At 45.9% G+C, this 24272-nt stretch overlaps 8 protein-coding genes and 1 long non-coding RNA gene across 11 annotated transcripts; 4 read left to right on the forward strand and 5 right to left on the reverse strand.

The window, feature by feature from the left end:
• LOC6506525 (uncharacterized protein F23B12.7) lies at positions 1–5243 on the forward strand. Its single transcript, XM_032454273.2, has 5 exons — positions 1–802; positions 858–972; positions 1027–2595; positions 2652–3494; positions 3555–5243. The coding sequence occupies exons 1-5, from the start codon at positions 128–130 to the stop codon at positions 3797–3799; spliced, it is 3447 nt and encodes a 1148-aa protein (XP_032310164.1). The 5' UTR covers positions 1–127; the 3' UTR covers positions 3800–5243.
• Positions 3895–15242, reverse strand: LOC6493421 (chromosomal serine/threonine-protein kinase JIL-1). 2 transcript variants are annotated; one of them, XM_032454272.2, is made up of 8 exons: positions 15169–15242; positions 13100–13995; positions 10490–10558; positions 10292–10425; positions 8646–8730; positions 7771–8582; positions 7252–7709; positions 3895–7189 (listed from the first exon to the last, which is right to left on the reverse strand). In XM_032454272.2, the coding sequence occupies exons 2-8, from the start codon at positions 13845–13847 to the stop codon at positions 5821–5823; spliced, it is 3675 nt and encodes a 1224-aa protein (XP_032310163.1). In that variant the 5' UTR covers positions 13848–13995; positions 15169–15242; the 3' UTR covers positions 3895–5820. The 2 variants fall into 2 exon arrangements, with proteins under 2 accessions (XP_032310163.1, XP_014764375.1); XM_014908889.3 differs by lacking the exon at positions 15169–15242 and adding an exon at positions 14377–14519.
• On the forward strand, positions 9315–10656 carry LOC26513831. 2 transcript variants are annotated; one of them, XR_001408903.3, is made up of 4 exons: positions 9319–9687; positions 9809–9888; positions 9954–10158; positions 10309–10656. It is a non-coding gene; the product is annotated as an uncharacterized LOC26513831 (long non-coding RNA). The 2 variants fall into 2 exon arrangements; XR_004310883.2 differs by having other exon boundaries at positions 9315–9687; positions 9809–10158.
• Positions 14761–16546, reverse strand: LOC26513994 (iodotyrosine deiodinase 1). The gene is made up of 2 exons (XM_014910073.3): positions 16387–16546; positions 14761–16326 (listed from the first exon to the last, which is right to left on the reverse strand). The coding sequence occupies exons 1-2, from the start codon at positions 16544–16546 to the stop codon at positions 15635–15637; spliced, it is 852 nt and encodes a 283-aa protein (XP_014765559.3). The 3' UTR covers positions 14761–15634.
• Positions 16547–16660: 114 nt separating this feature from the next.
• On the reverse strand, positions 16661–18336 carry LOC123257104. The gene has a single exon (XM_044714674.1). The coding sequence runs from the start codon at positions 18149–18151 to the stop codon at positions 16661–16663; it is 1491 nt and encodes a 496-aa protein (XP_044570609.1). The 5' UTR covers positions 18152–18336.
• A 236-nt stretch (positions 18337–18572) lies between these two features.
• LOC116655754 lies at positions 18573–20271 on the forward strand. Its single transcript, XM_032453840.2, has 2 exons — positions 18573–19163; positions 19953–20271. Exons 1-2 carry the CDS (start codon positions 19115–19117, stop codon positions 20000–20002), a joined length of 99 nt encoding a protein of 32 aa, XP_032309731.1. The 5' UTR covers positions 18573–19114; the 3' UTR covers positions 20003–20271.
• On the reverse strand, positions 19334–19984 carry LOC6493419 (CCAAT/enhancer-binding protein 2). The gene is made up of 2 exons (XM_001957677.4): positions 19849–19984; positions 19334–19726 (listed from the first exon to the last, which is right to left on the reverse strand). Exons 1-2 carry the CDS (start codon positions 19969–19971, stop codon positions 19499–19501), a joined length of 351 nt encoding a protein of 116 aa, XP_001957713.1. The 5' UTR covers positions 19972–19984; the 3' UTR covers positions 19334–19498.
• A 208-nt stretch (positions 20272–20479) lies between the features above and the next one.
• Positions 20480–22467, forward strand: LOC6506526 (nedd8-activating enzyme E1 regulatory subunit). The gene is made up of 6 exons (XM_001957676.4): positions 20480–20622; positions 20682–20846; positions 20917–21562; positions 21631–21964; positions 22026–22274; positions 22332–22467. The coding sequence occupies exons 1-6, from the start codon at positions 20555–20557 to the stop codon at positions 22442–22444; spliced, it is 1575 nt and encodes a 524-aa protein (XP_001957712.1). The 5' UTR covers positions 20480–20554; the 3' UTR covers positions 22445–22467.
• On the reverse strand, positions 22330–23613 carry LOC6493418 (elongation of very long chain fatty acids protein 4). Its single transcript, XM_001957675.3, has 4 exons — positions 23378–23613; positions 23138–23300; positions 22866–23037; positions 22330–22805 (listed from the first exon to the last, which is right to left on the reverse strand). The coding sequence occupies exons 1-4, from the start codon at positions 23560–23562 to the stop codon at positions 22504–22506; spliced, it is 822 nt and encodes a 273-aa protein (XP_001957711.1). The 5' UTR covers positions 23563–23613; the 3' UTR covers positions 22330–22503.
• Between the last annotated feature and the right edge of the window lie 659 nt (positions 23614–24272).

Here is a 24272-nt window from a genome sequence, read left to right on the forward strand (position 1 = left end):
ATTGTAAGATGGTCACATTAAAATCACTTTAGTTGACAACCCTACAACGCATATGTTTTTGAAATACACGTGCAGAAGCATTCTTTTTATTTAATGCTATTTATTTAACAGTTTGATAAATAAAAAGATGCCGGCAGCCGTGGCCTCAGGTGTGCAATTGGGCGGACCACCCAAAAACAAGAAGATCGTGTTCGACGACTCGGGCGAGGCTGTAGCCAAGCCCAACAAAAAGGACCACTCCAAGAACGCTGCCCCCAAGGAGCAGGTGAAAAAGCCCACAAAAATCAAGTTTGGGGAGGATGGTAAAGCTGTATCGCAGAAACCATTTAACAAAAGTCACCAGAATGGCCAAAGGCAGCAAAAGACCAAGTTCGGAGACGATGGCGAACCTCTAGCCCAGAAACCTTTCAACAAAGGCCACCAGAAATTCAATGGACAGAAGCCTGGTTTCGAAAAGAAGCCCCAGAAGATAAAGTTTAATGATGACGGAGCCCCTCAGAAGCAGTTTAACAAAAACCAGAAACAAAATGGCCAAAAGCCTTTCAACAAAAACGGAGCCAAACCGGATCAGGCTAAGAAATCACATAAAATAAAGTTCGAGGATGAATCCAGTCCAGCAGGAAGCACAGAAAAGTCCAAGAAACCGCAGCGCATTAAGTTCGATGAGGATGGAGCTGGGAAGAGTGTATCCGATAGCGAGGGCGATAGCGACGTGGAACTGGGAGCTGTCCTTAAAAAGCACAACAAGTACCACTCCAAGGCGGACGAGGACGAAGCGTCCCAAAAGAAGTGGTACAATGTGGTAAGTACAAGTCACCATTAAGAGGAGAAAGAGACTACTATGTTCTTTGTTTTAGCATCCCGATTATCCCTCAACCGATGAAGTGCTGGACATGAAGGAGAACGAGCAGCTGGAGCTGTTTAATCTCTGCAAGAGTTCCTTCGAGGCGGAGAAGAACACGTTCAATAAGCGTAGGTTGGAAGAGAAGTTTCCGAGGTCTTATAGTTAATATATTTCCATTTTAGGAAACCCCACCGATGCTCGCTGGTTGCAGACCGCTCTCCACAAAGGTACGGCCAAGGATCGGGCCAACGCCGGAGCTCTGCTGGTGACGAGCAATCCCCTGGGCAACCTAGAAGCCCTCACAACGCTTATCGGTTTCTGCAAGCTCTCCAACAAGGCCAGCAACGATGTGATTGCCGTGTTGACGGATCTGTGGCAGGAGGTGCTGCTGCCGCCCAACAGGAAGCTGCTGGCCATCCACACCCGCGGTGCAGATTGGAAGAAGCTGAAGAAGGACGAGACGCTGCACAAGGAGCAGCAGCGACGCATTTATGCCTACTGGTACTTCGAGAGCGAGTTGAAGGATCAGTACCACGAGTTTCTCAAGAATGTGATGCAGGGACTGCAGACGGGGCAGGAGCACAACAAGAACTCCTCGATTGTGGCGGCCGCTAGGCTGCTGTCCTTCGCCCCAGAGAAGGAGCAGATGCTGCTGACGATGCTGATCAACAAACTGGGTGATCCCGTGCCGAAAGTCGCCTCCAAGGCGCTGCACCATCTCAGTGAAGTGGCCCAGCGGCATCCGAACATGTGCGGCGTGATTGTGGCGGAAGCCGAGAAGCTTCTGTTCCGGAACAACATTTCGGAGAGAGCCCAACACTTTGCATTGTGCTTCCTCTCCAGCATCGCCCCATCCGGCCGGCCGGAGGTCTGTACCAAGTTGGTCAACATCTGCTTCGCTCTGTTCAAGGTCCTGGTCCAGAAGGGAGCGGTGAACAATCGCACCATGCAGGCCATCCTGCGGTGTCTACAGAAAGCCATTGTAGAAGCTCAGCCGGCGAAGGACAGCAACGGAGAGCTGCTGAACAAGGAAATGCAGGACACCATCTATCGGCTGGTCCACTTGGCGGACATTCGGGTCAGCATTCAGACCCTGGGACTTCTCCTTCAACTCATCACGGTGAAGACCGAGAAGTCGGATCGTTTCTACAACGCCTTGTACGTGAAGCTCTTGGACCTCAATCTCGTCAATGTGGGCAGCAAGACGGCGGCTCACCTCCTGCACATCGTGCACCGCGCCATCCACATCGACAACCATGTGGCCAGGGCCCAGGCGTTCATTAAGCGCCTCCTGCAGATCACGCTGTACGCTCCCCCCCACATTGCAGCCGGTTGCTTGATCGTTCTCCACAAGCTGCTGCGCATGCGCCGGGAGCTGGTAGGAGGCAGCGGAGCGTCCGAAGTGGTAGCGGCTGGAGCTGCAGTCATTCTGCCAACAGATGCAGATCTAGACAAGTTTGGCAGCGACGATGAAGAGGTCTACAAGGACGTGAAGGAGGAGAAAGAAGAGACCGAAGATAAGTCCCAGTCGAAGGAGGAAAAGGACGAGAAGAGCAATGGCTCCTCGTGGCATCATGCCAGCGTGGCAGCCACAGAGTCCAAGGTGCGAGATATCGATTCCTGCAAGTACGATCCGTATCACCGCGTTCCTGCTTTTGCCGGAGCAGGTTATGCCCTTCGGAATGAGCTCGTGCTGCTGCGCAATCACTATCATCCGACTGTCCAGGTCTTTGCCGAACAGATCCTTCAGCGTGAGTTTCCAGTTATCCTTTTTATTCTGAAATGATGGAACTGTCTTTCTTTTTAGAGGCCCGCATCGATTACTATGGTGATCCGTTGAGGGATTTCGGACTGCCACACTTCTTGGAGCGCTTCGCGTTCAAGAATCCCAAAAAGCTGGAGAACTCGCAGGCGGCGGAAAGCGCCACCGTGGCCCACAAGCGCTACATGGCGCAAGGAGGTCGTGGGAAGCCGGTGAAGTCACTGACCAAGGCCAACTGCACCGAGGACGAGATGTTCATCTTCAACTTCCTGGAGCACAAGCGGCGGCAGGCGGAGATCGTGGCCCAGAGCCAGAAGAAGAAGGGCGTGAAAAAGGAGGATGCCGACGGCGATGAAGACGCCGAGGGGGATGGGGAGTACCTGAAGGAGGGAGAGGTAGGCGACGACGAGTTCGAAGCCTATCTGGACGGTTACTTTGGCAAGAAATTCAAGGACGGCGGCGATGCCGAAGAGGAGGAGGACGAATTGAACTTCCTCGAGGAGCTGGGCGGCGAGATGCAGGCGGACAAGTCCAAGAAGGACAAGAAGAAGAAGAAGTCGGCAGAGAAAGAGGAGGACGACATGGAGGACATCGACGACGACTGGGGCGATGATGACCTGGGAGAGGAGGATGATGATGATGAGATGGCCGGTCCTGGCGAGGATCATTCGGACGACGAAACAGGATCCATAGACTTGGAGCCACTGGACGATGATGATGACGAGGGTTCCATTTCCGATGGCGACACCAGCGACATGCCCGAGAGTCCGGACGAAGATGGCGATGACGATGACTTGGATGCGCCGCCCAAGTCCAAGAAGTCGCGCAAGGACTCCGGCAGCATGGTGGATGGACGCAGCTTCGCCAAGACCCTCAAGCAGAGTCATGGTACGTTATACGATCCAAAGAGTCCTTTTCCATCTACTATATTTTATTTATTTCCAACAGACATGTCCTCGCTGTTCGCTGCCGCCGACGACTTCTCGTCCATGCTGGAGGAGAGCGCCAAGGTGAAGGGCCAGGGCACGAGCAATGCCGTCTTCAACAAGGACAAGTCCTCCGCCAAGCAGATGAAGTGGGAGGAGAACCGCAGATCCAATACGAAAACCTACACGGGCAAGAAGTTCGCCGGGAAGAAGTCGGCCGGAAAAGGCGGAAAACTGCAGAAGGCTGGCAAGAAACGGAAACACTAGCATCCCAGCGACAGGATAGGTTAAGGATGTAAAAATACACAGAGACAAAAAAAAAACATTAAAAAGGATAACATTTTTAAGGAAAAACAAGGATGTAATTGGAAATGCTTTATTTTAACTGCATTTTGATATTGGTTTTATTTACAAACTTTGGTGACTTAATCGCTAGCAACTTGTTTCTCTCCTGTTCCACTCCTGTCCACATTCTTCTTCCTCCAAGGATCTCTCCTCTATCCTGTAACTACATATAATCCGTATAACACTTTGGCCGAACTGTAAAAATCGGTTTCAATACGATTTGATTGCTTTCTCCTGACCTCCCATATCTATGTGGGTGGTGGAGTCTATGGTCTAGTTCTGGGAGGGGCTACTGCGGATCTTAACCTATGACGAATTAATTAGCTTTAGCCGATCTTTATCTTGATGTCAATTCGATATAAAAACTCTTGCCAAACAGGTCCTTAGCTTCTAAAATGTACGGATTAGTTTAACTTTTCGTATCGCTACTCCTTTTTTTTCCATCCATCTGTTTTCTAAGGCAACTTGTTAAAAGGCAACTTTAATATAAATGTTATTTGTTTTATACTAAAATTTACACCGAGTTTTTATATAATTATACATTAACATCCAGTTATTATTTTTTTTTATCGACTTTATAGCAAATTTACAGAGATATGTGGTTTGATTTTTGGGATTTCCTTCGGCGGAGGGGAGAGGGGCGGGGCTGTCTTCTAAAAAACATAATACACTTTATAAAAAAATGATATAAAAATAATAATAATAGTATGATCCATTGTTTTAGATTTTTATTGGCTTCCATGGGGGGGTTGTTTCATATTGCTTAACCATAAATAAAATAGGTCTAACTCGCGGGAGGGGAATTAAACAAAGAAAATACTTAACAAAACAATTAAAATGTGATTGCCATTATAACAACTCCTACTAGGACTATCAGCGGTTCCTCATCTGCTTATCTGCTTGTGGGCGTGCCTGCGACAGCACTCGCACTCCCTCAGCTTCCGCAGCTCGGCACTCCGGAGCAGATGGATGCGATGGTGCCTCTTGCCTCGTTTCCGCGGTATCATCGTAATGGATGTCTTGAATTTGGGCAACTTGTGTAATTTTTTTTGCACTGAAATTAGTTTGGAAATCGATTAGGGATCGGGAGTTGCAGTCGGAATTTACAATTCCCAGTGCAATGGGACATGGGTGGCTATCTCTATCCTGGGTTGGTTTTCAGTTAAGGGGGGGGAGTAGTGATAGTTCCGACCTAAAAATATAAGTGGACTGAGTAATGGGTCTCCCTTCTGGCTTCTAATTAGTGATTTTTTTTCGATCTTTGTTGTCCATTGATTTCCTAGTTTTTGCATTTTTTTTTTAGTTTTATGTTTTTTGTTAATTTGTTTTTTTTTTTTACATTTAAGCTATTCAAATAATTAACTAGCACAACAAATGGTGTATAGGTGTGTGTGTGTGTTGCTGCGTACTTTGTAGTTTGCGATTCTGGTTTAAGTTTAAAGTTAGTTTGAAATGTGACAAGCTAGTTGCTTCAACTAAGTCTAGTGGGTTGTAATGCATAACAAACTCGTAAATAATTATTGAGAGGATCTTTGGTGCGGTATGCGGATGATCCTTCCATTCTGGCCCTCGCCTCGTCTCCTCTTCATTCTTTCTCAGTTGTGTGTGTTTTTGTTTTTGTTTTTCTTGTTGTTGTCTGCCTTCGATAGTGTGTGGATAATAGTGTGTGGAGTGTCCACACTCTCTGGCCGGTGTCTCGTTGTTGTTGTTGTCTCAGTGCCATTGCCATATCCGTATCCGTATCCGTAGTACCCGTATCTGTTGCCGGATCGGGTCACAGTCTGTCAGCTGAAGTCGGTCGTCCACTGCAGCACCGCTGGCAGTTCCTCCTCCTCCTCGTCCGGCTCCTCCTCCTTGATCTCCTCCTTCACCTCCACCTCCATCTCCATCTCCAGCTCCAGCTCCATCTCCACCTCCACTACCTCATCATCTCTGGCTCCCTGTCATTCGAAGACGTACCGCTGGCGCAGCGCCCTCGCCCTCTCGGGCTGGACGCGCGTCGGCGGACGTGGCACCTTGGGCGGTGGCTTCGCGCGCTTCGGCCTGGCCGGCTTGGGCCGCGGAAAGATCAGCGGTTTCTCGTAGGCCTCGTCGATCTTCTCCACCTTGATGCTGGGGGCGCAGTAGACGCGTCGCTGCTTTTTGAACCGGTGCTTCAGGACCTGCTGCACTCCGTAGATGAGGGCGCAGAAGTGCCTCCAACTGGCCCGAGACTTCCGCCACGAGACCTTCAGGTTACCGAATCCATACAGGTCGTCTTCATCCCGCAGGGAGGGTCGCGAGGCAATGGGCAGACTGCGGGGTGCGGTGCGCGTCATTCTGGCGGGGAGTCGCGGCTGCACGGCGACGACCTCGGCCGGAGGCGGAAGCTGCTGCATAAGCAGGTACATGCCAGCCTTGCTGTCTTCCTCCGCCACCGTCGACCCACTGATCGTGAGCAGCTGGCTCTCGGTCCGCCGCTGCTGCCGCGTTCTGGGTCTCGTCGGGCCGGCGGCCTCCTCCAGGATCAGCACTGTGTCAGCGGGTGGAGGTGGTGGCGGCGGCATCTGCTCCAGATCATCCATCGGCAGGGGCAACTCGTCATAGTCCGTGGGCCTTCGCAGGGGCGGCGCATTCTCATCGAAGCCGTGGAAGTCGGTCAGGCCCTCGAAGTCGGGATCGAAGCGTTCGTGAACCACCAGGTCCTCGTCGTCGGATGGCGCAATTACTGTGTTCACATTGGTCCGGAGCTCCACCACCGGTTCGCTAGGCAGGTTGATGCCTTCATCCTCCGCCGAGTGGACCAGCGAGGATTCCGGCACTTCCTGCTCAATTCCCTCCGAATCCGGTTTACCGGCTAACGTACCTATGCTCGGCTGCTCCATGGTGTCCTCGCTGAGGTCCACCACCACCTGCTCTTCGACAGGCACTATTATGTCCACATCCGGATCATTGCAGCCGTACTGCAGCCACGGATCCTCCAGAATCTGCTCCAAGCTGGGCCGATCCGAGGGATTGCGCTGCAGGCACCATCCCACCAGGCGGCGGTACTCATCGGAGGCATTTTGCCATCGCTTGGAGCGCTGATTGAAAGAATCCCGTTGGATGCGTTTGCGCAGCTTGTGGTGCGCCGCGGCGCTGTGGTCTGTATCGGTCATACTCTGCCGGTAAGGTGGATGCCCCACCAGCATGGTGTACAACGTGGCTCCCAGCCCGTAGGTATCCACAGCTGGCGAATACGTGACCATGTTGGGATCGGTTAGGAGCTCTGGCGGTGCGTAGTCCAGCGTGTATCGGGGTTTGTCCTTCCAGGTCTGGAAGCTGCTGCTATAGCTGTTGGATTAAAGAAGTAACATGAGGGGCAGTTCCAGTGGAATCAGTTATCTATTAGTTACCAGGCATTGCCAAAGTCCACTAGCTTAACGCTTCTATCCTCCCGACTCTCGAACATCACGTTCTCCGGCTTCAGGTCGCCGTGGATGAAACGCTTCGAGTGGACATGCTGAACAGCCATGACCAGCTGCAAGAAGATCTCGCGGCAGGCCTCCTCGTCCAGACGACCACGCTGTATGGGTCCGGTGAGCTCCTCACCGCACAGGTACTCAGTGATTATCCACGTCTCGCACTTATCCCGAAAAGCGCCATGATAGCTGACGATGTTCTTGTGCCCGTTCCTGTCCAGGGCGCACGATATCAGCGCGTCCACCTCCGAGGCGCGGAACTTGGACAGCGGCACCACCTTGGCCATGAAGACCATTTCGGTGGAGCTGTCGCTCACAAAGTGGCAGGTGCCATAGGCTCCGCTGACGGTGCGGGTGCCCAATTCGAGATCATCCGGTCGTGAGGGGATGTTCTGGAATAAGAAACACTACTTTAGTCTCAATGTCATGGAAGTTTTGGGATTCAAGACTCACCTGCAGCCCTGCATTGCAGTATTCGATGTGGCAATGGTTGTCGCGGCGCATCTGCTCCAGATGCTCCGGGGCCACGTAGGTGTAGCCCCGGAAAAGGCGAATCCGACTGGGCGGAGCCTCGCACTCGGGATCCTCGGGCACCATGTCGGTGAACTCACTGCTGAAATTCTGCACATCGTCCTCGGAGGTCAGGGGCGGTTTGTAGGGAGCCTTCCGACGCTTGGCCCGCAACTCCTGCCAGTTTATGCCCTGGAAGAAGGGGTGCTCCTTTATCTCGCTGGCATCTCGATGGTTACCACCCAGGCGTCGCTTTGGATTTTTCTCCAGCATCTTCAGGACAAAGTCGCGAGCGTGCGCGCTGAACGACGATGGGATCAGTGGTTGCTCCTTTTGGATGCGCCGCGAGATCTCTGACTGCTGGCTCTGTCCGTCCGACGTGGCGAACGGCGAGGCGCCAGTGAGCAGCTCAAAAGTAAGCACCCCCACCGACCACCAGTCCACGGCACTATCGTGACCGGGCGGTCCCGTTCGGATGATTTCCGGCGCCATGTACTCCAGCGTTCCACAGAAGCTGTGCGCCCTGTACTCGTTCTCGGCGGTGAGGATCTTCGAGAGTCCAAAGTCGGAGAGTACGATGTGTCCATCGCCATCCAGAAGGATGTTCTCCAGCTTGATGTCTCTGTAGATAATGCCCAGTTGGTGCAGCTGTTCGAGGGCCAGCACTACCTCGGCTATGTAGATCTTCACCCGCGATTCCTCGAAGTGCTCGGAGTGATAAAGATGTGTGAACAGTTCCCCGCCCTTGGCGAAATCTGAAATTCAGAGAATTCGAGGGTTAGTTTGGCTTCGAGGGACAATAAGGGGTGATATCTCACCTAGTACCAGGTATAGCTTAGTCGAGGACTGGAAGGCGTAGTGAAGACTTACGAGGAAGGGACTGCGCTGGACGGCCTCCAGTACCTGGAAGAGGATGGGAAGTGGTATTTAATGGAAGATTACAAGTAATTTTAATAAATAATTTGGCTTATCAGCATCTTTTAAGATAAAGATTATTAGTTATTAAGCCCTTATCGATGGTCTTTCCCTTATCTGACTGCCTGGAGTGCTCTTTTGATGTTTTTTTCCACAAAACCCCCGTTTTTTGTTGCTGGCCCGCCTGTCTGTTTATTTTTTTGCTAATTAGTTGCTGCTCTGGGCATAAAGATTTATACTTTGTGGGGGGAGAAAAAAAAACCAAAAACAAAATACTCGAGCGAAAGATGAATAAAAAAGTGAAAAGTACTCGAAAATAAATTAATGAAATGAATTCGTCTCTCGCTCTCATTATGTCAGATGGTGGAAACTTTCACATTTCACGTTCGTTCGTTTATTTAATTCCTTTCTATTTTGGCAGGCAGGCTGGCAGGGGCAGGCACCTGGCAAATTATAGACTGTCGGTCGAGAAATAATTATTTTTATGTGTTTTTCTCTATCGACGATTTCTCGCAGTGTACTAGTAATAATAACTGGGTTAGTGGCACAGCCAGTGTACCTTGAACGAGCCAAGTGCGTGAGTGTGGGGGTGGGAGTGGGAGTGAGGGAGTAACGAAAATAGCACACATACATACATAGATACAAAAATAACTGAAAACAGGACAGCCCGCCCAATTTTCAAATTATCTTTCACACAATGCGCCGCTTATCTACTGCAGCCATTCCATCCCTCTCTGGCGCCTCTACACCTGTTTGCAGTTATTTAACCAATTTCTTCGTCTTTCTCCTGTTTCTTTTCTCTGTTTTTTGTTTTCTATTTTCATTGATTTGCTATTGAGAGTCAATGCCGCAACAGAAACCGGTTACTTCCACTACGATCTCAAGAGAGCCTCTCTCCCAAATCAACTTGTACTTTTAAAATGTATTACTTCAAACTAAAATAATGTTAGTTGAGTATTAAAATTATGAATTTTCTTATCTTTTTTAAACCCACCTCCTTGCCAAAACTCTATCTCTTATCTCTTACATCCTACTCTCTGTTTATCCTCTCTTTTGACTCCAACAGTTACTCTCTCTCTCTCTCTCTGAGCTATCTTCTTGCCGGTGCAACAAGAACAAGTCACTAAGTGGGTCACAAGAACATATGTATGTACACATCCCCCCCAAAGTGCCACTCCGCCTTTCCACCTTCCCCTTTGTCCCGTTACTAGTTTTCTCCTCCTCTGGACCTGCTTCTGGAAACTGTACGTGCGACTTTGAAGGTTGTCGCTGACTGGCCAAGTTTTAATTCCAATAAGCTGCACTTTATTGTCGGCATTAAAATGAAGAAGAACCTGAACCGAGCCAAGAATGGAAAAAAAATAAAGTGTTGCAGTGATTGCGAAAAGAGCACGCAGGGCATGTTGACCAAAAAAGGTAACGGTAAATGAAACTAAAAGAAATGAAAACATGTTTAAACATGTTTGAAAGAGTATTTTATAAATTTATTTCATATTTTTAATGAATTAATGACTAAAAAATATTTAAATTTAAATGTTTTTTTACTTACCACTCGCTCCGTTTTAGTATGCTCTGCGGTTTTACGCTTCTGGACTACGGTAATCTTGTTAAGAACCTTCATGGCATACAACTTTCCGGCATCGTGGCGAGTCAGCTTCCGAACCAGAAACACTCTTCCATAGGCTGTGGAAAGGATTTAATTAAAAAGTTATCCTATTTTAAAGGACTATCTGTGATGGAAACTCACCTCCTGTGCCCAGAACTCGAATTATTTTAAAGTCATTGAGACTAACGGCCTCATCACTGTACAATTTGACTAAAAAATAAAGAAAAAAAATGTAAATTAGTAGGGCTACTTATCGACGAAACTAATCAATTAAAGGAGAAAATAATAAACGGTAATGAATGCGAGTACCTGGCCACACATAAAATAGTGTAAAATAAAAAAGACAAGCGACGGGTGGGCTGCGATGGCGATAAAAATAGTTGTTTTTGCATTCTTCTGCCCCCCGACACATGTGAATCGAATTATCGCGTTTTATTTTTATCACCAGCCTAGCACGTGCCAGACACTTGATTCCGTTATATGGGGGCGGGAGGGAAGTACAAACAACGCTTAACGGTAAACATGCGAACGATGCGAAAGGCAAAACGAAAGCAATGTCTTAGGGAGTTGCTAATCTGGGAGGGAGAATTTCTTCAGATTGGGCAGCAGGTGGGTGGGGGGTTGTAACTCTCACTGACCACAAGTCTGCGCATCCCGAATTCAAGGACAAGGCCAACTACGAGAGAGATGGATGCTGGGCTCTCTAATAGGCATAGAAAGGTTCACTGGCCCCCAGGACGTCTAGCCAGGATTACTGAATTTACGATTCAACCAAGGCCCGTCCAGACGACATTTCGCCAGACTTTATATGCAAATATTTGAATAATTGTATTCAGGACAGGCCTGCTGGGGGGATTAATTTAGGAATAGGGTTTTAACACATCCCTAAAGACATTAATGCCTCACGATGTCATCACAAATGAAAGCCCACCATCACTATCTTTCTTCTTCATCCTTGAACTTTAAAGGACAAATTCATCAGGATTTCGAGTTATTGCGAAATAAGAGAACATTGACACACAACTTTCAAATTGAGGGGTTAATGAAATCAACTAAACCTGTATCTGCATCTGTACCTGTTGTTTTTATTTGAAATTCAAGTTGCTAACAACAAGTCGAGGTAATTTGCGCAAAACACAGGCCACTCACGGGATGACGCGTGCCAAAATAATTCCTGAAAGGGACCAATGAACCCATTTCTCGGGTGGGTGGCAGGGAAATAGCTTTTTCGCCGAAATTATTGATTCAACAATAAGGAGTTTTAAGGGGTAAGGGTAAGAAGTTGTTAACTTATGAAAGGAAGAAGTTATAAGAAGGTAGTTTGGGTCAAGAAGATTACATTTTAAAGGAGAGAGAAGGCCAAGAACCTTACGGATATGATGGATTTTTGGTTCTAAGTACTATTTTTCTTCAAATCTTAGTATTATTTGAATAATTTCTGATATAGAATAGAAATTGGATCCAAAATATGGTAAATAGTTTCTAAAATCTTAGTATTATTTTTAAAATTTCTGATATAGAGAAGAGATAATAGATCATAGCCTTATAATCTATCTTAATCTTAGTATAATTTAAAAATAAACAAAAAGAAATAAAATCTTAAACATATAGACTAACTAATTGAATTTTTATGAGTTTAAATTTATAAAAAATATTCTCTATAGACCCGTCATATTAGTCATATCAATTGGGGGAACATAGCTTCGTATCGTATCTTTAGAGACTGTCTCTGTATTTTTAACCCGTCCTGTGACGCCGGCCGTCTTGGCCTTGGCATCGCTTTATATTCTGTTGTCAGGTTCTTAAACCGAAATGCTTAAACACAAAAATGTGTATTTTTTTGTGCGGCCGGGCCGGGCAGGGCAGAGGCGACTAGGCAGGCAGAGTTTAATGAACGGAAAAAGCGAGAGAATGTGAACAGCAACAAGTGGAGGCTATAATCTCCTCCCAGATGGAGATGGAGAAATGGTATTAATTTGTTTATGTAATCGCGTCTGGCGACTTCTGTTTAGAGTTGTAACTTTATCAGCACTGTACTTGTACTGATCGTGTTTGTGGAAGGGCACCTATCCGTTCCGATAGCATTGTTATTCAGTTTCAGATAATTGTAGAGTACTTCGAGAACGAGGCACCTCGCCTATCAGACCTGGGCAATTATATCCGAGAGGCAAACGTGTTCCATCTATGCTCGATGTTTGGCGAGTTGCATTGTCAAGTTCAAGTAAATAAGTAGCCAGTTGGCACCACCTTCCGTTTATGCAAACAAGCATGTATAGTACTTAGCAGTACAGTGGGTAGAAATAAAAATAAAATATAATAGGGTTTTGGTTTGAAAAAAAAAAATTAAAAAGGTACAAACTCTTAACTAACTTTAGATTAAAAATATATAACTAGAAATTTGTACACACATAAATAGTGCTTCCATCCCACTATGCCTGACTTCGACCTCAAGTGGGGTGTATTGTGAACTATGCTCGCCCTCCCCCTGCCTGCCTTCCTGCCCACCGGAGAGGTCAGTCGTCAGTCTAGTTTTGGAACTGGCCCGAAGACCGAAGACAAGCCGGGTAGAGTGTTTCTGGGTAAGTGTGTCAAGGTTGAAGGCATGTGCTCCACTTTCGAAAGGACACCAGAGACGCCACTCGACATTGAACAAGTGAGGGCCACCACTCCTTCTTGCCCTCACCCTTAAGAGTATCTATTTCTAACACTTTATTTAATGAAAAATTAATAACTTTAGTTTTGAAAACTCACCATAGGATCGCAAATCGGTGACCACCTCCAGGTCCTTTTGATGCGACTCGTTGTCCAGGTCCAGGGGCGTACTATTGCTGGTGGGCACCGCATAGGTGGGCGTGGCCGGGGCCGATGCTGCTGCTTCTGCGGCCGCCGCCGCCGCTGCGGCAGCTGCTGCATTGCTGTTACTGGCATTGGTCGGTCGACTGGCGGCGGGTGGCTCCCTCACCTCCGGCGGTTCTTCATCCTCCTCCGTGTCCTGGTCATAGTAATCCTCCCGCTCTTCGTTGCTCTCCGCATCCGAAATGCAAACCACATCCCCGGTCTGTTGGGGTGACGGGGAGCGTGGTGTCTCCGGCGAGGCGGTGACCCTGTAGGTGGCCTTCTTGCTGCTACTGTTGCTGTTACTGTACTGCCCGTTGGTGATGTTGTTATTGTTGTTGTTGTGGTTGTAGGATGCCAGGGACTTCCCGGAGCTCCCGGCATTAGCGTGTTTGGTCTTCGACTTCTTGCTGGTCCCATTGCTGATGGGAGCTGTGGCGGGTGACTTGCTGACCCTGCGCCGCTTCCCCCCACCTCCACCGTTGCTGCTCCCGTTGGCATGATGGCCGTTCAGGTGCTGGAGCACCTGGATCTGATCCTCCTCCTCCTCCTCCCTGGCCTCAGCGTTCTGCTGGTTGTTCTTGCGACGCGACTTATTGGAGCTCGTACTCGTTGACGACACAATGTCGCTCTGGTGCTGGTGCTGCTTCTGCAATCGACTCATCTCGCAGCTATTTACTCTTGAAACGGACTCTTTCCGGCTGATGGGTGATGTTCTACGTACTTCTTACGTAGTTGGGAGAGAATAAAAGTTAACTTAATAGAAACAAATTAAAAAGTCCAGTGCCTGACTATCGTGTCGCATTGTTAAGCTGCAAAAAGGGATAGAAAAAAGGGTAGTTATAATACAAATACATACTGCAAGTAACTGGCATTATCTTAGTTATTATTATTATTTAAATATATATATTTTTTGTGGCTTCTATTGCTAGTTTCCGACTAATTGATTTTATTGACAGACTATAATTTTTGTAATATTTTTAACAGATTTTTCAAGGCATTTAGATTCAAATAAACAGGCAGGCCACTTGGCCAGTCTTCACTGTACTTCTCCGCATGCCATCCATTCCGTGCTTCCACAATATGGTACAGTTTCAGCGCAGTCGGCACGGGAGCACCAATAGCAATGGCAATTGGATCTGAACGGATCAGATCGGATCGGGCGAATATATAGAGACCACTCCCCCACTCACCTCGCCGTCGGAAAGAAGACCAAAATAATAGTAGTCGTCTGATTGAATTGCGGGGGAAAGTGTTGGATTATAGTGCGTGGGGTTGTGCAGCAATGCGATGTGCAACACTGGTGGCCCCCCTTGACTTCTCTTCTCCACCAACGCTTCGGTGTTTTGGCTTAAATGTTATTATTCAACCATTTGTTGGCGCTGCACCGCGGTTTTGTGATTATCACAGTCTTTATCAGCCGCGTTTTGCACTTCTCACTGCCACAGTTTTCTTTTTCACAGTTCTCCTTTCGTTCTATTATACGTACACACATACACTGACGCGCGTACACGTACACACTACACACGCACACGCTGGCGGCGACTGCGTTTCAAAGCGTTTTTGTTTTCGTCCCCAGTTTCTACTCCTCTGCAACTGTTGCCCACGATTCTGGCCAAGCCTTTTTTTTTCTTCTTAATTTCACAATGGCCTATCCTTTGGCCTGACTCCTTTTGTTTATGTTTTTTGAATTACGTGCGTTTTTAATATGCCAACAAGGTTTTTAGCGCCGCTTTCTACACACACACACTGATGCGCGGGACGCTCTCCACCATCTGCTTTGCGCTCTCATTCGCGGACACTTATTAGCTACCTCGGTTGCAATCGGAATTTTCCGCCCACTTCATTTGCTCTGTTCTTTTGCAACTTTTCGGGGCCGAAAGGCGTTCAGGAAAATACAGCACTTGAATTGAATATTTTACACAGCACCGAACTACTTTTTCGACTTTCCGCTTTGATCAATTCGCTTTCTGCTATCTTCTTACGTTTGCTTGTCAAAATCTCCCGAAACACCGAAAACGCGTCGCAAAATGGTCACACAGTTTTGTATATATCGATATATTCAAATCGATAGTTGCCAGTGTTGTAAAAACATAAACTATTTTTAGAATTCAAATATACTAAAAAATAAAAAATACTGTACAAATTTTAAATTTTAAGTTAAAAAACAAAGCTTTCGCTGAAACCAAATTGGAAAAAAAATTTCACAAGTTTAAATATTATACTTTATTTTACAATTGATCCTCTGAATTTGAAATTGTCGTTAAAATGGATCATATTTTGATAAATGATATAAGGTTTTTGAAAACTTTACAGTTTTTAGGGATATTGTTTGTTTTAAGTAAATTTATAAAATATAGAGCTACTAAACATAGATATATATAGTATAGTTTTAAATGTAATTTGGTTTGTTTATTGTAAAATTTATATTTTGAAAAACTGTTAATTAAATCAATATTTGACCATTATTTTGGACAATTCTTTTCGCTGTAAGTCTGGAACTTTGCAGTCCTCGGCAGGATACCCGACTGCCAGAAGGATGAGTAGTTTCTCGTTCACCGGTCGCTGGAGCAGGGTTCTCAAAGCAGGGCCGCAGTTCAAGGGAGTCGTGACTAGGGAAGCTAGCCCAGCAGCCTGGAGGGCGCACAGAAGAATACCTCCGGCTATGGACGTGGATATCTCGTTGTAGTAGTGCCTCTTTCGACGTCCATCCGGGGATAAGCCATAGGTTTGCTTGAAGATCAGTATCAGATATGGAGCAACAGTGAGGTACTCTTTAATGTGATTGGTTTGCAGGGGGCGTAGATCCGTGACCCACTGCGGATGCATCCGCTGGCTGTAGTTCATCAGCTCCTCCTGTTCTACGATTTCGCGGATGGATTGTTTCACTTCCGAGTTTTCCACAACGCAGAATGTCCAAGGTTCCGTATGGGCACCACTGGGAGCTGTTCCCGCTGCCCGGATACAGTCCTCTATAATGCTCAGATCTGGTATGGACTGGCTCCTAAAGGAGCGAATACTGCGACGTCCCTGAACTAATCTGTAGAATCGTTCAGCTCCATTCGGATTAAGGTTTATTCCGGCCACAAACGGAAGGTGGGGCTTCTCTTCCAAGGCGGGCTGAAGTTCATCGGTTTCTTCAACTGAAAGTGATTATAAAAGGAGGATTATTATATTTCTTCAATCACTAAATCACTTTATACCTTCTATATCCTCTTCATTGTCTAGCGTATATTTTTTTTGAGGTTTTCTTTTGGGATTTTTAATGAAATATTTTATGGAGAAAAAGAGCACCAATCCTATCAAAAGACTTGCCCAATATTTGAGTATCTTGGAGCTGCCGATCAGCGTTTCCACTTCCATTGCGATTCAATTAAAAACTGACTTTGCCGATGAGAGAAAGTGGAGCAACGTTGCTTATCTCCCAAAAAATTGGGTCAGGGTTACTGCTGATTAAGATGCTTGGTGGATAGGGGTTCAGTTCGCATTCCGCATGCAGTAGGGACAGCCTCCCTTTTCGACCTTACAGGGTGGACGTTTGCCCGGCTTCTGCCCAAGTAGATAGTTTTCATTCAAGCAGGAAATCTTCTGGGCCTGATTCAGGGGCGTTGCCTTCTTGAGGACCAACTGCCTCTTGTGCACCTCCCTCAGAATCTCAATAATCCGCCACTTGGCATCAAAGTAAATGAAGTCTGGCGCCGTTGTCAGTTCCATGCGTATCATTTCGCAGAGCATCTGCACCTGCTGGCCATTACCGGTCGGAGTTGTGGAACTCAGAACCTGCTGATTGTTCACGTTCTGAGCTAAACAACTCGGTGGAATTGGGGGAACAGGGCCATTTGGCTGTGAACACCGACGAATTGATGCTGCACCAGTAGAACTCGATCGACCCTCTGTTCCCTCGGGAACAGCTGCAGGGTTGGGTATCTTTGTACAGGGAGGAGGTGGTTCAGCAATAACTACACGACATTCGGGCAAACATGGTGAGTTATCCGGTCGTCTGGCGCAAGTTAGATCCGTAGTCTTTAAGTCCAACTCGTTGGAGTAATACGAGGACTGGACAGACATTTTGGACTTTTCATTATTAGTTTTGGGAGGTGCATCCTTTTCAGACTGGCTCTCCACATCACAAGGGCATAGATCTGGGGAGGAAGCAAAGGTTACGGATGTATGCGTTCTGGTTTCAGAGTCCTCGTCCGCATTTAGGGATTCATCTTTATCCTTATCCTTATCCTTATCTTTTGTTTTCTTTTTTTTCCCCTTTTTGCAAATGTACGAGACATGATTGGGAAAAGGTGTCAATGGGCATCCTGTCATACTGGCCATGTTGTTGACCACTCGATTCTGAATGTCCTTAACGGAAAGCTTACTGTTGGGGTTAGTGACTTGGCTCGAACTCTGAGACCATTCCTTATCAAAGTTAATGCACAGATACGGGACCAGAAATAGGAATTCGTTGTAATATCGAATCGAGGGAGTCATTATTTCGCCGTACTTCCGATGGGCACTCTCCATGATCGTATACTCTCGTTCGAACAGGCTGCGCAACTCCTCAACCCGGCTCCTGAGTCCTGTGCTTGTTTGCCCGGGGAATGATGGAACCATGGCGTTATAGCAATCTTCGTCGATCTCCTTATTCCCATAGTACGAGTTCTTCGGGTTGTACAAATTATCGTGCTTGCGGTAAAGGCGTATCAGCTTTCGGACATCCTGTTCCTCCATTTCCAGTGGACTGCCCCTTAGCGGGTCCATCTTCTTACTCTTCTTCCTTCCGAAAAACGATAAAATGGGACTCCAGGACTTGTGGTGTTTCTCTTTGGCTTTAGAAATGGAACTGGCGACGGCGACTCCCACGGCGTCTGTTACTTGCCGGTCGCGGATGCCGCTGGACTCCGTGAACTGACTGCATGGCACTGTAAAGTTCAAACCGGAACGCTTGAAGCAACAGCGCCTGTGTTTTTGTTCCATCTTCCACTATATGTCGCTTCAGGAGAGTCACAGTATTGCTGGCCTCGTTTCCGGCAGGCAGACGTTGCTTCAAGGGGATCAGCATTATTACTCGAATGAATTTTGTAGCATTATCTGGGTTTACAAAATCTGTAACTCAAAATTTGATATAATTTATATATTTAGATTACCGCATCCTATTGTTATATTGTATGAACGTTCAAAAACGTTCATTTTGAATTTGCCCGCCAACATTATTGGTGGCCGTTAAAATTTGTACTCTTTTTACTGTGATTTGCTAAAGATTTGGTTTTATCAGAACTATTTTAATAATCTATTATATTTTCTGACTCAAAAGAGAAGCAAAAAATCAGATAAAGTTACCAAAATTATAAATAAATTAAATTAATTTGTATATATTTAAGTGTGACCAGCCTAGAATGTTATGAAAAGGCTGGTATGTGCGGGAGGCATTAGAGGAGGAAAAGGCGGGCACACGTGAAATTCTAAATAAAAACAACCTAAACCAGTTACGTGAAATTATAAATAAAAAATAAGGAAATAAGCCATTGGCCCTGGGCCAGCCAAAAGCGTCTAACATAGAGCCCCAAAATATCTAGTTGCCGTTTAATTTGAGCTTCAATACGTGCCTGACAAGGAACATCAATTGCAAGTGGAATCAGATCGGAATCACCATCACAATCAGAATCGGTGCGGGGGTGCTAATTAGCGGAAGACGGCAATTTATTGAATGCGAACAGAAAATCTCCACTAGCACGATATCAAAATTTAATAACTGGTGTACTGGGTTGAATGGGTTAGCGAAAAAAGTGTAATAAATCAATGCCAGGGGACAGAATATTAGAAGAAGCAGAGAGACGGAAGTTGCGCCACAACAAAGAGAGAAAGACTTAACGGGACCCTACCCCATAAACAAAGGCCTCCCACACTACTACCATTTATTAATAATTTGATTGCCTCAAAATGGATGAGGTCTTCAGTCTGCACATGGAGAAACTCGACGTTTACGACGGTAAGAAAAAATTCTATATTTTAATAAAAAAAATATTTTTATTCTTATTTTTCACGTGGCATAAATTGGAAGTAGCTAAAGGGGATAAATCTTAAATGTGATTAATTGTTTATAATGTGAATATTAAAGGCTTGATTTTGAATCATTAAAAAAGTTGAAGAACACAGAAATTATGATAGATTCGACATACATATTTATTCATACATTAAACATAGTAGAGTTAGAACGGCACTTAATAAAGGGTTAAAAATAGATTATTTGAATTTCATGCGGTCCCCAGAAATCCAACTTAAAAGTAGGTGAACAAGATTAGACAGATTAGGAGCAGCTGCTCGTTAGTCATTGTCATCGTTGGGCTCGGGCCCGGCCAGGATCTCTTCGATGATACGGTGTCCGTCCTCCGTTTTCTCGCCGTGTATGATCAGGTCGCGCAGTGTAGCTATGTGCTTTTCGCCCTGCTCTATTTGAACTTTTAGCTGGTCGTTTTCCCTTCGCAGGCCGTCGATGCGTTTCTTTCGCTCCTCGGCCGTCTTCTTGGTCTTCTCGCGAGTGCGCTGCACGGCCTGTGTGGGAAAAATGAGATAAATCAATAAGTTGCGTCTATTTTTGGGGGAGCCCGAAAAGGCCCCAGCAACATGTTCCCCGCTCAATATTGCTCCCTTTGTTTACATGATTCTCAACTTACCTCATTGTTTTTCTTTCTTTTCAACTGATACGCTGGATCGTCTGCTTGGGGACTCATCGGTGACTCGCTGCTTGCATCCTTGCTTCCCGACGGCGTGTTTGCAGTTCTCCTTCTTGCCGGCATCCTGTCAGTGATAATCCTGATCTGTATTTAGTTTTTGGAGCCACAAAACTAATAACTCGAAATGCACCTGAAAACAGCCAGATGGAGGTGTTGTGAAATTACAGCGCGAATGACGTTACCAAAGCAAACATGCAAATCAGCTGTTCGCGGGTCAGTGTTGGAAAACGCATACCACACAACCCAGCGGACAATCAAATTGCGGTATTATTAAATTATACATTTGAATCAATTATATTTGAATCAAATTCATAGTTGAATAGCATCAAATAGGCCTGGAAAATTAAATCACACACAACCCGACAATTTTTCGTTTGCTCAGAGTTATATTTTATAATTTATCAACTGTTTATACAATTTATTTGTAAAGACTGATTTCCTGTATATAGCTGCGTAAGATCAAGAGTCTATTGCAATAAAAATTAATTGAAATGTAATACGTAATAGTTAATAAATGTTTTAAATAAGTGAGAGTTTAAATTTCCCCCGTGTACACCCAATATACAACTTGGCTTAGTGAAACCCAATCGCACTTTACAACACTCCTCAAAGCAGCCGGCTCATTTTTGCTTGGATTTTTTGCAAAATGTCTTCGCCTGCTCCAAAATCCCCAGAACTCTCGGACAAGAGCAAGAAATATGACAGGCAAATCAGGTAAAAACCATGTGACAGAGGACGAAGCTCAAAACATCATCCATAACATTCTTCTGCAGGTTGTGGGGCGAGCATGGACAGACGCTTTTGGAGGCGGCCACTGTTTGCTTGGTAAACGTTACGGCAGTGGGTTGTGAAACTGCCAAGGGACTTGTTCTCCCCGGAATTGGAGGATTTACAGTCGCCGATGGCAGTACGGTTAAAGAAGAGGACCTCGGCAACAAGTAGGTGTCGTCTAATAAATGAAAAATGCATTCAAATGCATTCAGAGAGACATCTCTTCTCCCTTCCCAGTTTCTTCCTAGATCCCACTTACTTGGGGAAACCCAAGGCTTTCGCCTGCATGCAACTGTTGCAGGAGCTTAATCCCGATGTCAATGGAGATTACGTTGAGGAAAGTGCCGATTACATATTGGCCAATCGACCAAACTTCTTTGATAGCTTCGATCTGGTCATAGCCTCGAACCTGAATGAGAAAACGCTTCTTGTCTTGGCCGATCGCCTGTGGGATGCCAATGTGCCCTTGATATACTGTCGATCCTTGGGAATGATGGGAACCATTCGCCTGCAGATACGTGAACATTGCATCGTAGAAGCCCACCCAGATAACAGGCAGTTTGACTTGCGGCTGGAACATCCGTTCGATGCCTTAAGACAACATCTGGACGGTACGGAAGTCACTAATAAAGTTCCCTGGCTGTTGGTACTCCACAAATATCTAAGTATCTGGCAAAAGCAGCAGACGGATGGCACTCTGTCCCCAAGAAATTACAAGGAGAAGAATCAGCTTCGCGAAGCCATAAGAGATGAGATGAAAGCGGACGAAGAGAACTACGAAGAGGCTATCAAAGCGGTGAATACGGCTTTTGGTGCTGGGCAGATTCCCTTAGGGCTTAAAGCCATTTTCGAGGATGATGCTTGCGACCAGCTTAGTAAAAAGGTAGCTTTGATATTAGTGAAATATTTTAAAAAGAATAACATAACTATACTATACTTTAATATCCCTAGAGTAATGTTTTCTGGATTATGGCTAAAGCCCTGAAGCACTTTGTCATTCACGAAAACAAGGGACATTTGCCCCTGCCTGGAGTTCTTCCGGATATGACTGCAAATACTGATTCATATATAGCCCTCCAGCATATTTATCGTCAGCAGGCTATGCAAGACGCCGATCAGGTCTACCATAAATGTCAGGACTACCTAAAGCAGTTGACGCTTCCAGCGGACACTATTGATAAGCGAAGCGTACGCCTTTTATGTCGGGAAGCTGCGGGGCTATCCGTCCTAAGGGGTACACGTGTCGCAGAAGAGTACGAGAAGAGCTCTCGTTTGCTGGCCTTGGGTTAGTACACTTAGTTCGTATATAACACTAGTCATTTTCATACCATTTCTCCAAATAACAGTTGAAGATAACGAGCTGCAAGGAAACCTAACCGCGTTTAACTTTGCGCTACGAGCTTATGAGCGCTTCTTGAGTGAGTACGGAAACATTCCTGGAGAGTGCACTGTGGAACAGGATATTGGACGGCTCAAGAGCATCGCTGGCAAAATGATGAGCGATCTGGGCATGCATGCAACTATAAGCGATGATGTCTTGCACGAGATTTGTCGCTATGGCGGAGCTGAGTTGCATGCAGTGTCTGCTTTTATAGGTGCGTAGTAATCAGACTTTTAAAATGAACCATTAATTATTATATTCATCGATTCAGGTGGCTGTGCTGCCCAGGAAGTGATAAAGGTGATTACCAAACAATACAAGCCCATTGATAATACTTTTATATATAATGCTATAACCACTAAAAGTGTAACGTTGAAGCTATAAATAAACCGCATTTTCGTAGAAAAGGTTGGAGATATAAGTGTTTACTTTATGTTATATTATTACTTGGCTTTCTTGGAAGACGGCTTAGACCCATAACTTTGAAGGTAGAACTTCCCAAAGAGATAAATAAACGGTAGCATGTAGAGACTTCCTGAGACTAACGCCCAAGTGCTGATGTCGCATTTTCGGATCGTCGCCTGTGTGCCCCAAAATACTCCATATCCAAATTGGATTAGCTGGAGTCCGGTCAGATATCGCTTCCACCATAAGAACCGCTGGACTCGAGGGCCCAAGGTGCTTGCTGCATAATATCCGTACATAATTATGTGTATGAAACAGTTAATAAGTGCCGGCAGAAAAGCTATTTATATAAAAAATTAGTTGTTAAGTTGGTTTACTAATAGACTGTTGTAATACTTGCCTGATCCCGAAGGCATCCATTTGACCACCGCCCACGTGATGCAGAACATGCTGCTATGGTGGTAGACATGCAGGAAACTTAGCTGACTCCACTTGTGACGGAGTATGAAGAAGGCTGTGTCGGCGAATTCAAACACTTTCGAGATGTAGAACCACCACATGGCCGTGGTAATCTGTTAATAATGTTTTAAAATAAAAAATAAAACAAGGCTTCTCAGCAAAGGTCTTTAAAGGTTTAACCCTTATCTAGGCCTTTTTTTGCCACCAACTTACACGCATTTCATGGGGGCTATAGCTCACCCGACACGGCTGACAGGAGTAGCTGTAGCCCAGGGCCCGCGATGCCGTGAAGAGCTCTAGGAAAATGTGGGCATTTAGCAGGGCCATGGCCAGGCTGTGCAGGAACAATGGCACTCGTAACTGCATCGGCTTGTATCTGTGTGGGTGAGTGGATGTCCTTTGTGTCAATCGACGGAAGCATGGGCAGGAGGGATGACCTGGGGGCGACCTTACCTGGCTGCCCATTTGGGCCCGAATCGTACCATTAATAGATAGGAGGCCAACACGGCGGCCACATTCCAAGGCGATTCGACCAAAGGCCACGTGCGTGTCCGCTCGTCCGGTGGCGCCACAAACCGATACGTATAACTGGCATTGGGGGGCAGACCGATGTCTGTGTCACTGCCATTGAACGCCATCGAATGTTTACCGGCTTTAAGAATTCCCAGCCGCGACTAAACGGAATGCCACTCGAAAGTCTAGCTCTTATATACGGATTTTGGCCCTGATCGCTCCGCTGATGCGTTCATAATTTTTTGTCTATATTTAATTAGATGTCGTTGGAGCATAAAAGTTGGGGCAGGTTGGGGTTTTACCTTTAACATTTCCACTTAGTTTTATTGGCCAGATTGGGATGAGAGTCTATTAAAAGAGTTTATCTCTTCATATGAATTTCTAAGCTAAAATGTGCCATTTGCCAGTCTTTTTTTTTTAATTTAAATAAAGGTAGTGCATATAATTGAAATTTATTTTTTAAATCATTTTTCTTTGTGCTTGAAAACCAATTTCAATTCCAATCGTACTTTTCAAATGCAGCAAAAATGCACAATCCTTTGTTGTCGGTCTCGTATTTATTTCAACTTCATTGGAAATCTTGATTAAGCAGATGCATTTATTTATCGAATGCCTCTTAATCAATGAAGCGTTAAATATAGTTACCCACATATATCTTTTGTGGTGCACTACCATCAATATTGAAAAGTGCAATTGCAGGAACATCGAGTGCTGGGCAAAAAAAAAAATAACAAGAAAAACAATTGCCAAGCACAATAAACTGTGCAACGTGAGAACGGTTTTCTGATGGTGATGGCTCTGGCAGGTTGATGGGCGCCGGATTGGGGCTTATATG

This window comes from Drosophila ananassae, chromosome 2R (assembly GCF_017639315.1).
Source record: "Drosophila ananassae strain 14024-0371.13 chromosome 2R, ASM1763931v2, whole genome shotgun sequence".
Lineage (NCBI taxonomy): Eukaryota > Metazoa > Arthropoda > Insecta > Diptera > Drosophilidae > Drosophila > Drosophila ananassae.

Coding starts and splice junctions, on each gene's coding strand:
- LOC6506525 (XM_032454273.2), top strand. CDS start 128: ATGCCGGCAGCCGTGGCCTCAGGTGTGCAATTGGGCGGACCACCCAAA. Junction 803..857: donor AAAAGAAGTGGTACAATGTG/GTAAGTACAAGT, acceptor TCTTTGTTTTAG/CATCCCGATTATCCCTCAAC. Junction 973..1,026: donor GAAGAACACGTTCAATAAGC/GTAGGTTGGAAG, acceptor TTTCCATTTTAG/GAAACCCCACCGATGCTCGC.
- LOC6493421 (XM_032454272.2), bottom strand. CDS start 13,847: ATGAGTCGATTGCAGAAGCAGCACCAGCACCAGAGCGACATTGTGTCG. Junction 8,731..10,291: donor ATACTAAAACGGAGCGAGTG/GTAAGTAAAAAA, acceptor ATCCTCTTCCAG/GTACTGGAGGCCGTCCAGCG. Junction 7,710..7,770: donor ACTGCAATGCAGGGCTGCAG/GTGAGTCTTGAA, acceptor TTCTTATTCCAG/AACATCCCCTCACGACCGGA.
- LOC26513994 (XM_014910073.3), bottom strand. CDS start 16,546: ATGGAAGTGGAAACGCTGATCGGCAGCTCCAAGATACTCAAATATTGG. Junction 16,327..16,386: donor CAATGAAGAGGATATAGAAG/GTATAAAGTGAT, acceptor AATCACTTTCAG/TTGAAGAAACCGATGAACTT.
- LOC123257104 (XM_044714674.1), bottom strand. CDS start 18,151: ATGGAACAAAAACACAGGCGCTGTTGCTTCAAGCGTTCCGGTTTGAAC.
- LOC116655754 (XM_032453840.2), top strand. CDS start 19,115: ATGGATGAGGTCTTCAGTCTGCACATGGAGAAACTCGACGTTTACGAC. Junction 19,164..19,952: donor GAAACTCGACGTTTACGACG/GTAAGAAAAAAT, acceptor GCGTGTTTGCAG/TTCTCCTTCTTGCCGGCATC.
- LOC6493419 (XM_001957677.4), bottom strand. CDS start 19,971: ATGCCGGCAAGAAGGAGAACTGCAAACACGCCGTCGGGAAGCAAGGAT. Junction 19,727..19,848: donor AAAGAAAGAAAAACAATGAG/GTAAGTTGAGAA, acceptor TTTCCCACACAG/GCCGTGCAGCGCACTCGCGA.
- LOC6506526 (XM_001957676.4), top strand. CDS start 20,555: ATGTCTTCGCCTGCTCCAAAATCCCCAGAACTCTCGGACAAGAGCAAG. Junction 21,563..21,630: donor GCGACCAGCTTAGTAAAAAG/GTAGCTTTGATA, acceptor TAATATCCCTAG/AGTAATGTTTTCTGGATTAT. Junction 21,965..22,025: donor CTCTCGTTTGCTGGCCTTGG/GTTAGTACACTT, acceptor TCCAAATAACAG/TTGAAGATAACGAGCTGCAA.
- LOC6493418 (XM_001957675.3), bottom strand. CDS start 23,562: ATGGCGTTCAATGGCAGTGACACAGACATCGGTCTGCCCCCCAATGCC. Junction 23,301..23,377: donor GGGCCCAAATGGGCAGCCAG/GTAAGGTCGCCC, acceptor TCACCCACACAG/ATACAAGCCGATGCAGTTAC. Junction 22,806..22,865: donor ATGGATGCCTTCGGGATCAG/GCAAGTATTACA, acceptor TTATATAAATAG/CTTTTCTGCCGGCACTTATT.